This window comes from Diabrotica virgifera, chromosome 6, assembly GCF_917563875.1.
Source record: "Diabrotica virgifera virgifera chromosome 6, PGI_DIABVI_V3a".
NCBI classification, from domain to species: domain Eukaryota; kingdom Metazoa; phylum Arthropoda; class Insecta; order Coleoptera; family Chrysomelidae; genus Diabrotica; species Diabrotica virgifera.
The window spans coordinates 24,009,746-24,028,503 of record NC_065448.1 but is presented as its reverse complement, the minus strand read 5'-3'; the positions used below and the strand labels follow the sequence as shown (position 1 = coordinate 24,028,503).

The 18,758-nt window shown below is 33.5% G+C and overlaps 1 protein-coding gene across 2 annotated transcripts in view; it reads right to left on the bottom strand.

Moving 5' to 3' along the window:
• Window positions 1-18,758, bottom strand: part of LOC114331260 (NACHT and WD repeat domain-containing protein 2) — a 206,679-nt gene that overhangs the window by 84,145 nt on the left and 103,776 nt on the right. For both annotated transcript variants that reach the window (XM_028280772.2, XM_028280781.2), the window contains exons 9-11: window positions 7,538-7,833; window positions 6,093-6,327; window positions 1,969-2,340 (exon numbers count right to left, since the gene is read on the bottom strand). In XM_028280772.2, coding sequence (XP_028136573.2) covers window positions 1,969-2,340; window positions 6,093-6,327; window positions 7,538-7,833 — 903 coding nt within the window. The remainder of the gene's footprint in view (window positions 1-1,968; window positions 2,341-6,092; window positions 6,328-7,537; window positions 7,834-18,758) is intronic.

Genomic DNA, 18,758 nt, shown 5'->3' with positions numbered 1-18,758 from the left:
ATTAAATTTCCTATAATATAGAATTGGTTATAAATTAAAAAAATAGTCACCCTTGTTGCAAAATAGCAATAATTGCGAAAAAACCATACAAAAACAAGTATTGGCATTTTACGTTTTTCAACCATTAATTCTAGACTTAGGACCTTCATATTTCACCCAGAAAAACTTTATGATACAGTAAAACAATACTGTAAATTTAATTAAGATCGGTTTAATAGATTTTGCAAAATAAATTTTACAATCCAGCTTTCGCAAAAAAAATTCATTTTTTCAAAATGTTACAGGACTGAAAATAAAGCAGATAGCAAGTTGAATTTTTTTTGCGTATAAAAGTGTACTGTACCTTTCTATTGCAATTTTGCAAAATTAAAATAGATTAACAGCACGGCGTCAGGAATTTTTTTAAATAAACATTAATTATTGGTGCCACGCGCAAGACAGCGGATAGTTTGTGTGATTGGGCATTCCAATGACCTTTGATAATGATTGATACATTTTAATTTTTATTACATTTCGATATAAATAAATAAATTTGTTTATTGCAAAATAAAAACACATACTCTATCCTTTGAAATAACACTTTTATTAGCAAAAACTTTCTTTGTTCAAATATTTTAACTTAGAGAATAAAAGTTTATTATTTTTAAACATATGCAATTGTTAAAACAATATTTCACAAACAATAATACAATTAGTTTGATTTTTGTGAAATTAAAATATTAAAATACAACAAAATATAGAGTAAGAAAATAATATACTAGATAAAGATTGGAAGAAATTTTGGTGGAAATCAACTTGTGTGAATCGAACACCGCTGTCCTGCGCGTAGCACCAAAAATTAATGTTTATTTAAAAAATTTTCTGACGCCGTGGTAATTAATCGATTTTAATTTTGAAAATTGTAAATGAAAGGTACAGTACACTTCTATAAGGAAAAAAAAATTCAACTTGCTATCTGCTTTATTTTCAGTCCTGTAACATTTTGAAAAAATGGATATTTTTTGCGAAAGCTGGATTGCAAAATTTATTTTGCAAAATCTATTGAACCGATCTTAACGAAATTTACAGTATTGTTTTACTGTATCATAAAGTTTTTCTGGGTGAAATATGAAGGTCCTAAGTGTGGCATAAATGGTTGAAAAACGTAAAATGCGAATACTTGTTTTTGTATGGTTTTTTCGCAATTATTGCTATTTTGCAACTAAAGTAACTATTTTTTAAATTTTTAACCAATTCTATATTGTAGTAAATTTAATTATGCAACTTTTATGTTAGTACAACTTTTCTCGGAAATGACTACTTTTAAAGTTATAATAAAAAAACGAAGAAAAAAATCGAATTTTTCCTTAATTTTTTGCCATTTTGATTATTTAAACAATGTTCCGGACCTTATTGAGAGGGAGGATAACTCAAATATTATTGTTTGATTTATTTTCAAGTAATTTCTGCAAAAAAATTTGAGTCACCTCTCAACGTCCATCTCAAAACAGATGCGCCCTGGACTAAAATTATATTAAATCGACATGGTGTCTTTCACTTAGCTTCAAACGTCATGGCTAGGGTTGAAGCTAAGATTAAGACACCATGTTAATTTAAAATAATTTATTCTATAAACATCGACTTATTGTCATTTTCAATGTAGCCCTCATGGCTAAAATGTTACATTTGAAAGGTCATTCGACCTAACTCAGTACCTAGTTTCAAGTGCTTTGGATCTAGAGTCTAACCTGACTGATTAGTCCAAAAACGTTTGTTTGTGATGTACCTACTTTGAATCCAACTTGGATCTCTTTAGAAACAATTTTTAAATAAATTATATATCTACCATTTACAAAGGAAGATTTTCACTTCTTAAGTAATTTTCATTATGGTATACAGCCAATGAGAGGAATTCAATCCTTTTTTTAAATTTTAACATATATAATAGAAAAGAGGTCTGTAAATATATAGATTATGAACGTTTCTTACCTTAGAGTATAAAGGAATGGTACATTCTTGGACAGATTTTAATACGCAGTCTTGAATTTTAGAGTTAACGCTATGATTATATTGCATCACACTAGACATCAGGATCCCCTTGGCTTCAGTCTCCCCGAGAAGAGGCATCTGGATAAAATTGTCTTGGTTAAGCTTTTCGCTAATTTTGGCGTGCATATCACTGTGCTCTGATACAGAGATTATTAGTTTAATATTATCTGGCAAGACCGTGGGTAGCCAGTCTATGTTTTTGGAACTGTACGCTCGTACTTGATCCAGACCGTCCAATAGGATTATCAGCGGTCTTTGCAGGCAACTTGCTGTTAGTAGATTTGGAAGTACTTTTTGGTAGGTTTCTATGTTCTAAACAAATAACGAAAATATTTAGTACAATAGTTTTCAAAAACATAAAATTAGTATTATTTATTACATAAAAAAATGGAGAAATCAGAAACTTATATCAAGGAGGAAAAAACGAGAAAAAGGGGTACCGAAAAAACCTGTACACTACAAAAGTAAAAATGGAAGGAATTTAGTAAGCGACGAAGAAATACTGAACAGATGGAGAGAATACTTCTAAGAGCTTCTAAATGAAGTTCCTACAACAGAATATGCAGAAGAAGAAGAAGAAGAACCGAATGAAAATATTGATCAAGAAGAAATAGAGGAAAGACCGCCTAATGAAAAAGAAATAAAAGAAATAATAGAGAAACTAAAGAAAAACAAGAGTCCAGGTAAGGATGAAGTAACAGCTGAAATGTTTAAATATGGAGGACCAGTACTAATTAAGCATTTGGAAGAGCTGATAAAAGAAATTTGGGAACAAGAACACATACCAAAAGAATGGACTGAAGCCACACTGTGTCCAATTCACAAAAAAGGCGATAAGAGTTTATGCCATAATTACAGGGGAATAGCCCTACTAAACGTTGCATGTAAAATACTTGCAGTACATGTAAAAGACAAGATAACACAAAAGATAGATAGTGACATAGGAGAATATCAATGTGGATTCAGAAGAGGACGCAGCACGGGGGATCAAATTTTCCTGCTGCGTGAGATACAAGCGGAAAGCTACGAATACGGGAAATCTACAATGGCCCTATTCATCGACTTTAAACAAGCTTTTGACAGAGTTAAACGAAAAGAAATATACAAAGCACTAGGTGAAATTGGAATTAGAGAAAAATTAATAAAGATGGTAAAAGTTACACTCAGAGAAACAGAGAACAGGGTTAAAATAAATGGAAAGGAAACGGATAAGTATAAGGTCGGTGAAGGGGTACGACAAGGAGACCCACTGTCATCATTGTTGTTCAGTATCCTTCTTGAAATGGTCATCAAAGAAGCCGAAATTAACAGGACAGGACTTGTATACCAACGAAGACACCAATGTTTGGCATTCGCTGATGACATAGTACTGATAGCCAGAAGTAAACAAGAATTAAAAGAAATACTAAAAAGACTAGAGGCGATAGGAAGAAAGAAAGGAATATACATAAACGAAGAAAAGACTAAATATATGGAATAGACAGAACGAGAATACACACAAGGACAATATCTGACAATAAACACAGAGGCAAAAATATATACATTAGAAGTAGAGAAATTCCAATATCTAGAAGCGATATTCACTAGGAGACCAAATATAAAAGAAGATATCCAAGCGAGAACTATGGCTGGTAATCGTTGTATCTTCTAAACAACTTATTAAGAAATAAGAACCTATCTAGAGGGGCTAAGATAGGAATATACAAGACAGTGATAAGACCTATAGTATTGTATGCCAGTGAAACATGGACGATGAACAAATCCAAGCAAGTCATGCTTAAAGTGTGGGAAAGAAAAGTCCTAAGAAAAATATTCGGCGGAAAGATATGGAATGGAATGTGGATAAGAAGACCAAATGTAGAACTGGAGAGGATGTATGGTGAACCAAACATAGTAGGGATCATAAAATCACAAAGACTGAGATGGTTGGGACATATACAAAGGATGCCAAACACGAGACTTCCCAAAAGAATACTAACGGGAGGAATAGGAGGAAAGAAGAAGAAAGGTAGACCGAAAACCAGAAGGAAGAAAGATGTTGAAAAAGACATAGAAGAACTGAAAATCACAAATTGGAAAAATAAAGCAGCAAATAGGAAAGATTGGAAAGGAATAGTAAACCAAGCCATGGGCCTTCTAGGCCTGTAGAGCTAAACTATATAAATATATATTACATAAAAAATGTCGACAAACACCTCATTCCACAACAAGGAGGATTCAGACCCGGCAAATCTTGCACCGGGCTAGTCCTCGCACTAACATATTGAAGAGGGCTTCGAATAAAACTTATAACAGGGGCTGCTTCGGTAGATTTGACAGCCGCCTATGACACGGTGAGGCACAAGACACTGCACCACAAATTGTATGACACTCTCAATGACCAGCATTCAGGCAAGATCGTATATTCCTTACTGCAAAACAGACGTTTTTTCGTCATGCTGGAGGGCAAAGAAGTAAGTAGGTGAAGAGTTCAAAAGTACGGCCTCCCACAGGGAACTGTTTTAGCACCAGTGCTTTTCAATATATATAAAAACGACCAACCTACGTCAACTGAAACCGAGCCCTTTCTGTACGCTGACGAGATCGCAATATGTGGCCAAGGAAAAAGTTTTAAAGAGGGAGAGAAGAAACTCGAACGTACCAGCTGCAGAATTCACTGAAACCAATCCATCTCATTACCTCCACTTTTCCTTGTATTACAAGGCGAAGTAGATGGTATCTTGATCTTGGTCCTCTAATTATATAACCGAAGTATTCTGTTTTTTCCTCTTTATGATTTTTATGAGCAGACGTTCTAAATTCATCATTTTAGGAACACAAAGTGTGCGAAACCCACGATATGTTTAGGATTCGTCGATAACACTAAAACTCTAATGCTTCTAATTTGTTTAGCATTGTGATTTTTAACGCCCATACATAACATTTCAAGACCCTTTTGAAAATATGCTTTGAGAGATTTCTGTTTCATAGAACTGGTTTCCAGGTAGTCAAAGCCTTTCGTAAAAAACAATATCAGTGTATCTGCTATTGTTGATTTCTTTTCCGCTTAGTCTTATTCCCTCTTATCTGTCATACTTCTTCTTCTTCTACGGCACTACAGCCCAAATTAAGCCTTGGCCTTCTTTATTTTTTGCCTCCACCCTTGCTTGTCTGTGGCTGCTCTTTTCCATACACGGACTCCTAAAAGGGCTTGTGCGTCGCTGTTTACTGTGTCGTCCCAACGCTTTCTTGGCTTTCCAACCGGTCTCTTTTCCTGCATTCTAGCATTTAGTGCTCTTTCTGGTAGCCTATCCTCTCCCATTCTTATCACATGTCCGGCTCATTGCAATCTTTGTATTCTAATGACGTCTGACAGGGGTGCTTCCTTATAAAGTTGATAAAGTTCGTTGTTGTATCGACTTCTGAAGATTCCGTTTCCCCTCACAGGTCCTAGTATTCTCCCCAGTACTTTCTTTTCGAATGTGTCGAGTTTGTTTTTGGATGTTTCGTTCAGGACCCAGGCTTCAGTTTTTCAGTACGACTATCTATAATTTGGATAGAGGCTGCTTGATTGTAATATAAGTAGCCTCTATATGGTGGTGGTCAAGTCCTGCTGCCCGCAGATTATCGTGTTGTACTCGGTCGAATGCCTTCTTGAACCATTTCAAACAAGCCGATGTAGTAACAATAAACAAAGGTGAAGACTAAAATCCAACGCAGCCAAAAACCTACAGACCCAATTGTTTCCTGAATATAATGGTGTCCCCATTACAAGAGAAATTCCTCTGTAGAAGATTGAACTAAGTGCGAACATTGGCCGGAGTAAATCCAGACCAGTACGGATAAAGAAGTGGTAAATTTACAGACGACACCGGAAACAAGGTCTATGAAATGATAGCACAATAATATTATGAATACATGGGCGTAGAGAATCACCAATATAGGGGAGTTATGACAAAAAACAAAAATGACCAGAATATAATGTATAGGTACCTACAACATTCTATTCTTAGTGTTGTTTTTTTCATAGATCTTTTTACATAATAAGAATAAGGCAAATTTATAATTTAAACATTTATACTTACATGAGTACAATGACATTTGTGACCGTAATTTAAAATGGAACACTGATTAGTAATTGAACTCAAAAGCTGTTCTACTGTACTAGATTGGGCACTGATGCCAATAAATCTAACTATTAAAAACGCTTCTGGTAGCCATTGTTGGCAACACTGCGCTACTCTGGCTAACAGGGTAGTTTTTCCACATCCGCTGGGCCCGTAAATCACCAACGGATTTGTACTATTTCCATTTATATACCTAAAATAAATGATATAAAAATTATATATATTAGTACAATTCTACAGAAATATCTGGAATATTAAAGGTCACTCAGGTAGCAAATCAAGGAGGGGGACTTTAGTTTGAACGCGTTGGTGCCAAGAGTAAACATACATTTAAAATACATCGTACAGGAAATCAGTGGTTTTGCGACATTGCTGGATAAAACCGTCGAATAGTTGTTTATTTAGAATACATTTAATAAACATGAATATTATAACTGCGACAACGTCGCATAATCAAATTTTTCGATCGGTCTGACCTTGGCGATTTCAGATATTTCTCTAGAGTTGTAATAGGCCTGGATCCCGCGTACCCAAAAAAAATTATTAATAGCAAGCTGAAATTAACTAGTTTTGATGGGAAACAAGCCACAATTTTACTAAAAAAATGATTTTATTAACGTTTCGACGCCCTAAAATAAAATAATTTAGCATCAAAACGTTAATAAAATCATTTTTTTAGTAAAATTGTGGCTATTTCCCATCAAAACTAGTTAATTGCAAAAATGCCACAAGAAAATAACTTCAGAAGAACAGCAAGCTGAAAATTTATTAATAGCTTAACGGTGTCTAATCGGACAAACTGTGATGTACGGGAACACTAGAACACGGAAATTTTTAATTGTGGAACAGGTTACAGGTTTCCAACGTCAGAGTGCGAAAACGTCCCATGTATTTTGTCAGAGAGCACACACACACACCCTTTATTTAAACTATCATGCAAAAATCAGACTGCTTTTTACCACCAAGACAATTCCATTCATTTGACATGTTCTACGTGTCGGAGTTATTAAAATGCTTAACATATTTGTCGGACAAATATTTTTCAGACAAATATTTTTTCATATACTATATAAACTTTGCTATTGAATAAACTTAAAATCTACCTGCTAGTTTTCACAATCATAAACTTGTCAGGATGATACGTTCCACAATTAAAATCACGTTCCACAATTAAAATCACGTTCCACAATTAAAATCACGTTCCACAATTAAAATCACGTTCCACAATTAAAATCACGTTCCAGAATTAAAATCACGTTCCACAATTAAAATCACGTTCCGCAATTGAAACTTTACTTGTTCCAGTGTTCCCTTACATCAAAGTTTGTCAGACTAAAAACCGTTAACCAACTTTTTTTGGTACGCGTGATCCAGGCCTATAAGAATACTTTTGTGCAAATTACCCTTTAACTTCGTTTATGGTTTTTTCCCTATCGGTGCTGCATTGAGCCGCCTTTTGACAAAAAGTGGTCTGTTGATTTAGTTCTTCAAACAACGTGGCCTCAATACCAAAACTCGGTTTTAGCATAGTTTTGCTCTGGTGCTCTTCTATTATCGTATTGATCATTTCGCTAAGATGTTTTTTCAAATGATGTACTACGTTGGCTAAATATTCTTCATGTTCTGGAATTTGAATGTTTAGACCACCCTCGACATACTTCACTGGTATCCTTACTATGTGTTTTTCCGCCAATTGGTTCTAAAACAAAATATATACATTATTATTAAAAAATATTAAAAAATGGACTTCTGGAGAAGATCTGCTAGTATATCAAGAATACAAAAAATCAGAAATACAAGAATATTGGAGATAATGGATGTAAAGCATGCAATAATGGACGATATAAAAACAAAGCAACTAAGATGGTTTGGCCACGTACAACGTATGGAAGAAGACCGATTACCCAAGCAAGTGCTACGATGGGCACCAAAAGGACGGCGGAAGAGAGGAAGACCTAGGAAAAGCTGGATAGAAGGAATCCATAGGGAAATCGGAGAAAGAGGCTTGAACGAAGACATGTGCTACGATCGAGAGCAATGGCGATTGGGAATCGGAAGACGTCGTAGAACGTTATGAACCGATTATATATATATATATATACATCCCGCTATCATTATGTCATCTTTTCATGTTGCAGTCATTTGGCATCACCAAGAAATACTATCATTTTCGAATTTTAATTCGTGTATGTTTGTTGAGCGCATTTTTTAACGCCCTGTATCGTTCTCAGTTTTCTAAAATTTTAATTTTAAAAATTTAAATTATATACAAAAATTTTTACACTTCATAACCATTTTGACTTCCTCCACATAAAAATGTGTATTTCCCATCATTTTGCCGCTTTTCGACGTTGCCACGAGTTAAAAATACCGATCTTTTGAGGACAGGTAGAAAAGGTCTATTGTAAACTTAGAGGATGGAATATTTTGGTAAAATATTCCATCCTCTCAGATTATAAACTACATAAAAGGTAGGTTCTTTACCTGTTCAGCTGGATTACCAAGCAAGGGTCTAAATATTTTACGAGTTGAATTGTGTTTATTTGATTTCATCTGTTAAATTAAAATTTCTCATACCGACTTAAAATATTTGTTTGAAAAATTCATTTTATATTTTCGTTTAATTTACTTAGGGTTTTTGGTCAGAATTTTGAAGAAACGCTTGGTTCGACATAAAATTTGGGACACGTACCTATAGCTAATATGTTAAAGAAAAAAAGTGATATTGTGCCGATATGTGCTTTTGATCTGGAGGTGAGTTTCGTCGGTTATAGGGTATGAAAACAAATACGTTCAAATAAGTCCGGAATTGGATAAACTGACTAATTCTAAGCAACTTCTATTTTATAGCGTTTTTCACTAAGTCAATACTTTTAGAGATATTTGCGAGTGAATATGTTCATTTTTCAACAAAAAAAAAAAAACGTTTTTATACGTTTTTTCGCAAATAACTCAAAAAGTAGGTACTTTATTGAAAAAAAATTAGCAAATAGTAAATATAGCTTATAAAAAAGTGAAAAAATGGTATATGTGTCAGGTCTGTAGACCCAGTAGAAGCAGAGTTATTGCTAAGCTTTGTTTTAAAACCAAGAGGAGTAGGTAAACTAAATGGCAGATTCACACCCAAGAAAGTGACTAGAAATATCATCAGATAAATCTTCTTTTTTGGTTGATCATATCGGCCTTTGACGGTAATCTTGACTAAAAATCTAAAAATAAAAGGAAGAACGCAGAAAATACAAAAATTGCTGATAAAATAAATAAACTGACCTATGAAATGCCAATAGTGTCAAAATTTGATATGAGTAAAATTGCCTGAGGTTGTACCAATTACAAACAAGGTGTACGGCGCGGGAAATTTGAATGACTCCTCTTGTTTAAAAACAGACTATAGTGAAAAATAAGCTCTTATATCTCAAATTCCAAATCGAATATTTTAACGTGAAATAAAAAAAATGAAACACTTTTCTGGGAAAACTTATTACAACTTTCTTAAAGTGTTTAAGAAAACGTTTATTTTTATTTTTTTTTAAAGTTTCCAGCAGCAAGAGTAAGCAGGTTACGCTCAAAATACAGTTGTTCCTTTTTTTTTGGTTAAAAATATTCTAAAAACTCCCTCTAATTAACAGCCCAAATGGAATTAATCGTTACCACTTCACAAGTAACTTTATGTATTGTTTGTGTTTGTAAGTTTCATCAGTTCAAAGTGCTTATTTGTGGAAAAATTTGGTTTTAAAGTAAATTTTTTTAAATCTTTAATTTTGAAAAAAAGACTTTTGTCAAAATAACTTAAAAATTATTAGTGATACCAAATATCTTAAAGAGTAAAAAATGTAGGTGTTGCTTTTTTAAATATTTGGAATTTTTTGATTTTCTGGAAGACAAAAATTGGTTAAGATATGGCTGTTCAAAATTTGCATATACATACTCGTGACTAGTGATTCGTTCGAGGCCTTTCAACAAAACCCCTTTCAAAAATAAGCATTTTGAACCAATGCAACTTACAGATCATATACAGGGTTTCCCCGAAAATAGTGCGTTCCTTAAAGGTATAGATAGAAAGCACAATGTAGAGCAAAAAAGTCTTATAACATTTTATTCTAAATTCAGCCGTTTGACCAAAAAACGAAAATACATTTTGATATGCAAATTGATACTCAATTAGTAAATAAACAAGGGGTCCCATTAGATTAAATTTCACAGTCACAGGTTCTTCTACGCCATGTTGCCAGGTCATATAAATTTATGAAAATAAAAATTTACTCTTATGGAGAACAACGTAATTTTTGTTGAAACGGTTAACTTTAGGAAAAAATGTTACAACACCTTTTTGTTCTAAATTGTGTATTATATCCACACCTTAAAGGAACGCACTATTTTCGGAGACACCCTGTATAAACAATACATTTATCTAAAGTAACGTGTGAAGCGGTAACAATTAATTTTCATGACTTTCTTTTGCCAAAAAAAAGGGAACGATTTTATTTTCAGCGTAACTTGCTTACTTTTCACGCTAGAAACTGTTTTAAAAACACCAAAAAAAATTTTTTTTAAACACTTTAAAAGAGTTATGATGAGTGTTTCCCGAAAAGTGCTTTATTTTTTTGGTTATTTTACGTTGAAATATTCGATTTGGTATTTGACGAATAAGAACCTATTTTTCATTAGCTGCAACCCTGCTTCTACTGGGTCTACAGACCTTATACTGACACCTCTTTTTCATAAGCTATATTATTGCTAGGAATATTTTCTTCGATAAAATATGTACATACTTACTTTTTGAGTTATTTGCGAAAATCCGTCCAAAACGTGTTTTTCTATGAAAAATAAACATATTCACTCGCACATACCTCGAAAAGTATTGACCTAAAACTTTTATAGAACAAAATTTGCTTAGAATTAGAATTAGTCAGTTTATCCACTTCCGGACTTATTTTGCACGTATGTTTTTTCACCTCCAAGAAGGGGTGAAAGTCACATCCAGGACAAGAGAACATATCGGCATAATCTCACTTTTTTCTTTGGCATTTTAGCTACGTGTGTGCCAAATTTTATGTCAATCCAAGCGGTTCTTTAAAATCTGGAGGTTTTGCGATATTTTATCGTGAGTGAATGGAATAATAATTATTACAACGGCAATTATTGCCGTTGTCACTTTTAGATAAGAAGTCATTATCACAATGATATAGTCAGGTTAACTGAATTGTATAATTATTGTTTTTATCATTAAATGTGAAAACCTAGAATTATCCATGTCTGTCCGTCAATAAACACAACTCGTCTATTAGTAGGACAGAAAGAATGACAAATAAGGTGTCAAATGAAAGCCTATAACCAAAATATGATATTACATGTGAGAAGTTTGACCTCGGACTGCCTGTTCCAGAGTTGCAACCGAAAGTACTGTTTTAAATTCGTCGAAATAGTACAAACTATTGGTCAACACGACTAAGAAAGACCAGAACAAATACATACTTCCGGTTTCATGCCTGTCTGTTCGTCCATATCTGTAGGTGAACAAAATTCATCCGTCATATCAGCTGACAAAAAGTTACACGAAGGGTTCAAATATCGACTGCCGGTTCAACTTCCGGTCACTTTTTGTGAAAAATTAGAACTTACGATGTCCAATTGCTTGTTACAATTTTTTTTATAAGTGTTCTACTCTATCTATTCTGACTTTTCATTAACTTACTTAGATCACATATAATTTAATACAGTTTTGATGTCAGGGTCTTCAAAATTTATGTGGTGAGTTCCGGTATGTGATGAATGAAAAACGACTCCATAAGCAGAAGAAAAAAGTGTTCTCAAGACCTAAGACAATACATCGACTCACAAGAGCGTTGTGACAGTAGCAAAAATTCGAGTTGGGGTTCTAATTACTTTCTCATGCGGCTTACTCTCCTGACTTGGCCCCCTCCGATTATTAAGTGTTCCCAAATCTGAAGAAATGATGGGCGAGTCACAAAGTTTCACAAAAAAGCGAATATTTCGCGAAATGAACGTCAGATCGAAAAACTAAAAAATGCGTGTTCAATATTTTTCAAAAGTCTATCGAATGATACCAAAAACGAACCCCCACGGAAAGGGGTGAGGAGTAAATTAAAAATTTTAAATACGAACCCTGCGATATTTCGCGAAATGAACATCAGAGTGCCAGTGTGTGCTTTTTTTCTGGGGATGAGTACCACCCCCTTCTCGAGTGTGAAAAAATATAGGTCCAAATAAGTCCGTAAGTGGATAAACTAATTAAATTCCTTGTAACTTTTGTTTTTAGATGGTTTTTCGCAAATAAATCAAAAAGTAAGTATTTGATCGAAAAACTATTCCTAGCAAATATAAAGCTTATAAAACAGTAAAAAAAATGATGTATGTATGAAGTCTGGACACACAATAAAAACAGAGTTGGAGCTAATCAAAAGTTGGTTCTTATTCGTCAAATTCCAAATCGACTAGTTCAACGTAAAATGTCCAAAAAATAACGCACTTTTCGGGGAAAACCCGCCACAAATTTTTTAAAGAGTTTAAAAAAAGTTTTATTTTTGTTATATAAAAAGTATCTATTCTATCACCATCAGCATCAAAAGTAGACCGGGCAGTATCGTCGCCCCCGCTAGCGAAATTATTCCGATTCGATTTTTTTGCACAAACTTACTCAAAAAGAGGTCCTTATAACATATCCAAAGGGTGCCGGGCGGTGCATTGGTCGAAAAATTGTTTAAAAAATTTTTTTGAAACAAATTCACAAAAACAATTTTTTCATTTCGAACAATTTTTTTTAGATAACTTGTGTCATTCTGGGCAAAAAAGGTGTCTTGCCATTTTTGTTTAAAATTGATTGTTGTCGAGTTATATGCGATTAAAAATTTGAAAAATGCGAAAATGGCCATTTTTAAGTCTTAATAACTCGATTAAAAGTTATTATTATGAAATTAAAAAGTGAGCAGATCAAGTTTCAAACCCTTGCTTCAAGGTCCTTAAGAGATTTTTGTCATTATTTTATTACAAAGCTGTTATTTTTAATTATTAATAATTAGCGCTATAGTCCCGGATTTATCGTCGCCCCTGTTAGTGAAATTATTCCGATTCGATTTTTTTGCACAAACTTACTCAAAAAGAGGTCCTTATAACATATTCACAAGGTGCCGTGGTCGAAAAATTGTTTAAACAATTTTTTAAACAAATCCACAAAAATAATTTTTTCACTTTGAACAATTTTTTTTAGATAATTTTGGACATTCTGAACAAAAAAGGTCTCTTGTCAATTTTCTCTAAAATTGATTGTTGTCGAGTTATACGCGATTTAAAACCTGAAAAATGCGAAAATGGCCATATAACTCGACAAAAATCAATTTTAGAGAAAAATCTCAAGATACCTTTTTTGCTCAGAATAACCCAACTTATCTAAAAAATCGTTCGTAATGAAAAAATTATTTTTGTGAATTTGTTTAAAAAATTGTTTAAGGTGATACAGTAGCGATCAACAGGTAGCCAAAACGCGTTCCAAGATTGCGGCTGTAATTTTGAATATTTTTTCAAGATATTTGGCACACGTATCCGTAATATAATAAAGAATGGCGGTACAGAGCCCAATTTGAAAAATATATTAGGTAATATTTGAAAATTATTCTGTAATTAAATACAATATTAAAAAAACGAGCCTGTACCGCCATTAAGAAGAACAAAAAAATACACTTTCTTCAAATAAACTTTTTTATCCGATGCCTAGATTTTGTGTCATTTTGGAACTACTAAAATGTTTTATTTCATTAGTCCAAAACAAAATTTAAATTTTTTAATTCGACAAAATATTTCCACGCACAGGCTGTGGTCTGTATTAATTCGAGAACCAAGAGAGACAGCTCATTAACCGCCTTTCATTTTTTCTTAGAAAATAAACGATCTCTACACAAAGTACTTATAGGATAATACGCCGCCGTTATGAAATGATTGTAGGATGTTAAAATGACGAAGGATGTTTTACCCGGAAATCCGAATTTTATACACTTTTGTTATATTTAATACCCTAATAGCACACGACGTCCTTTGGACGTCCAAAATAGGTCAATTTTTGGTCCTAACGTCCATGGACCATAAACGGACGTCCTTTGGACGTCCGACGCTGGACGTACTTCGGGTGTACTAAATATGTACGTCCTTTGGACGTCCGGCGTTGGACGTCCGGCGTTGGACGTCCTTCAGGTGGACTAAATATGTACGTCCTTTGGACGTCCGGCGTTGGACGTCCTTCGGGTGGACTAAATATGTACGTCCTTCGGACGTCCGGTGTTGGACGTCCTTCGGGTGGAATAAATATGAACGTCCTTTGGACGTCCGTACTCGGACGAAACACGGACCTTTTCCAATCGTCCATATTGGACATATTCTACCAATAAGGGGATTAAACAGCAAAATTATTTAATAAAATATTAACTTAATTATGTTAATAAAATAGTTTAAATGGAAAAGATTATAAATCATATTTAATTCAAAACTGTATATGTAGTTTAATATCTAATACATGTTTTTGTTTTTATGTAAAGTGTGAAAATCTGATCGGTAAATTATTCGTTATGTCCACTCTACATCAACAATAAATTGAACAAGAAATTGACAAAGTTATTCAAGGCCAAATTTGACGAGTACAAAATGTATGATTTGTAAAAGAAAATGAAGGAATTTGATGAAATAGAACAATTGGGTATGTTTTATTTTGTCAAATTTCTTTATTTTCTGTTTATTCACGGCAAAATTGGAAGTAGAATTGTGTTTTGTATAAGCCAAATTTGACCTTGAATAACTTGTCGTCAATTTCTTGTTCAATTATTGTTGATGTAAAGTGGACTTTATAATGTTTTATTATTCCCGTTACCAAGATGATAGAAGTTTGGTGGTTAATTCTAATAAGCAAAAATATAATTTTTATCAATGTATCCTTACTACAGATGAATATTGAGAGCATCTTTTTGAAGTTGAGCGTACGTGTGCCCAAAATAGGTCCAGTTTTAGTCCTAATGCGGATGGACTATAAATGAACGTCCTTCGGACGTCCGACGTTGGACGTACTTACGTGTTGAATAAATATGAACGTCCTTTGGACGTCCATTGGACGTCCGTGCTCGGACGTCCGTTGGACATTGACATCGATCCGTGAGCGTCATCTGCAAAGAAGAAAATCACAAGCCAGGACAACCAATCCAAATAGTGAGTGTTTCAAACTTTTGTGTTGTGTTGTCAAAGGTTTATTTAATTATTTATAAAAATGTGTGTACCAGTAAGTTTTCAATTTAAAAATCTTTTAGTAATTTTTGATATTTTTCAATATTAATTATTTGCTATTAGGATTGAAAGCTTGCTTCGTATTTTTTTTCGTATTTTTTATTTATTAATTATTTATGTTTTTCCTTACATACTTACATATTTTTTCAAGCTTTTTGGTATATTTTTCATATTTTTTACTATATTTCGATAAAAAAATTCTTCGCAGTTTTATCCTAATCAACATCATCATCATTCTATCCAAAAAGGCAAATCGCCAAAATCGCAATTTTATCATAATATGATATGTATATTTGCATTTTACCACATTTTTTCGATGTTTTGAAACATTTTTGTATATCTTTTGTGTATCTATCTATATTTTGTATATCACCCCTCCTCGGGGTGAAACTCACCCCCCAAATTCACATACTAATTTGTAAGTACACATACTTTGTAAGTATGGAATAAAGGTTGCTTAATATTAATCAGTTTATCGAAGTCCGGACTTATTTTGAACGTTTTTCACCCCAGAGAAAGAGTGAAACTCACCCCAGGGCAATAGCACACATTGGCACAATATCACTTTTTTTCTTTGGCATGTTAGCTATGCGTATGCCAAATTTCATGTCAATCCTTTAAAATTTACAGCAAAAACCATCAAAGAATGTAGTAATACTTGTTTTCATGAAGTCGGTGATAGAGTTTGACAAATCTTTATGGTTGTTAAATATCTTTTAATTTGTGTATTCGATTTTTAAAGGTAGGTACTATATACGTCCATTTGGCACAATAAAAAATAATCTTCGACCGGTACATATTGCTTGTATCGATGCTCGGTGCATTGTTCAGTCATAAATTTTACCTGTCCCTATAGCGTCGGCCGTCGGGTCTTATTGTAAATTATTATAATAATAGTCCGTCTCGGTATTTTATTATTTCTGTCATAAGTATCTCTGTGGAAATGCAAATGTTGCTTGTAACATCCCAAAAACCAGCTCTACTATTAATTGTACTCGTATAAATAAGTGTATAATATGTACCTACCTACTTATTTATTGTATTCATTTATAGACCTGGATCCCGCGTAATAAAAAAAGTTGATTAACAGCAAGCTGAAAATTTGTTAATAGCTTCACGGTGTCTAGTCGGACAAACTTTGATGTACGGGAATACTGGAACCGGGGAAGTTTTAATTGTGGAACAGGTTAAAAACTTGGAACATCAGACTACCGAAAACGTTCCATGTATTTTGTCGGACAGAACTTCCAATTGATTTGTTACCATTTCATTAAACTCTTATGCAAAAATCAGACTGCGTACCAGTCTACTTTTATTCTCTTAATATTTTTACTTAAAAAAAGTGTACTACAATCATCTCGCTAAACTTAATATAACTGTTTTCGAGATAAACCCATTTTAAATCTGCGATATAACATAATTTTTTGCATAATATTGTAGTTAAATCCGAAAAATCAACTTAAAACCATAATAATAATTGTGCCAATTCTCATTTATGTCATTTATATTTTTGGAGATTTTTATGGTTTATAAGTTATTTTTCGAGTTTAGCGAGACGAATGTAGTATATATTTTTTAAGTAATAATATTAAGAGAATAAAAGTTTTGATTCGAAAAGTATATGTAATGTAGAGTTCCCTCAGCGATGTGATATAATATTATTACAGTATAGCTCCCCGTGCATGACAAGCTTATGGAGGTAGCCCATATAGCCTAGGCTATAATATTATTAAAAAAATCACTTAGATGGGACAATGGCTTTAGGAAATTCGAGACATCAAAAATGGCCCATTTTTAAGGTGGTGCGTTAATTTCTTGGAGAAATGTAATTATAATTTAATGTAAATAATCTAATATCCAATAATTGTAAATTAATATAAGATGTAATATAAGTTCCTTAAAAAATATATTTTTTATTTCCCACAATACATTCTCCACAGGTATAAATATCGTCTCTAGACGTCCACCGAACGTCCTCCCAGGACGTTAGATGGATGATCGGCAGCAATACATTGGACCAAACTGGGACGTCCTATGAAGGCCCAATTGACGTCCACCGAACGTCCCTTCGGACGTTAGGTGGACCTCCATTGGGCGTTTGGCAACGTGGAATTTGGACCAAAATTGGACGTCCTGTTAAGGTCCAATTCACGTCCCCTAAGACGTCCGATTAAGATCCAATTTACTCCGATAAGGTCCAATTTACGTCCAATTAAGGTCCCATTTACGTCCGATTAAGGTCCAATTTACGTCCGATTAAAGTCCAATTTACGTCCGATTAAGGTTCAATTTACGTCCGATTAAGGTCCAATTTACGTCCGATTAAGGTTCAATTTACGTCCGATTAAGGTCCAATTTACGTCCGATTAGGGTCCAATTTACGTCCCCTAGGACGTCCGATTAAGGTCCAATTTACGTCCGATTAAGATCCAATATATGTCCCCTCGGACATTAGATGGACGTCCAATGGACGTTCGGTAGCGCGACATTTGGACCAAAATAGGACGTATAAAGGACGTTCCTCGGACGAAAACGGACGTCCAATGGACGTCCCTAAATCCGTGAAGGACGTCCATTGGACGTCCTTGTGCTATTAGGGTAGGTACCTACCTATAATTCTGGTGATTTTTTAAATCCTCTATTGTTAAGAGAATTTACACCTTTAGCCAAAGTTTTACGATTTTCTAACGGAAATTAACAAGTTATTTTAAATACGCACCAATTATCGATGTTGAAAGGAGTTTTTCAAGTTATAAAAATATTTTGTCTGATCAAAGAATATGTTTCCTCGTAAAGAATTTGGAAAAACACATTGTAGTGAATTATAATCGAAGATATATTTATAGTGATATTGTTGTTTTATTTTAAATAGGTAACTATTGGTAGCAGTTTTTGTAAAAACTGTGAATAAATTGCATATATAAAAAATGATTTTATTTGAAAAATAATAAATAAGATTACTAAATAAGACAGAAAATTTGTGGTTTCCCGAAATGCGCATTTTTTGAATTTTTGTGCATATCTTGCGCATATTTCGTAATTTTTTACCGCATATATATGCGAATATTTCATCAAAATTGATCGCATATAAATCCGCTCCCTAGTCATTGTATTCTGTTGGCTGATTCCAATGATTTGAGCCGCCGTACGACACGTTGGGACCAATGGGAGTGAAGATACGTAACTAATACCTATCAAGAGGTTTACTCAAACTTCTTTTCTGTACTTATACCTACCACTCGGTATAAGTACAAAAAAGAAATTTGTGTAAACCTTTGCACAACTGTGTAAATACTAAAGAAAACTCTAAAATATTAAAAAAAAATAGTGGAATCCGTTAAT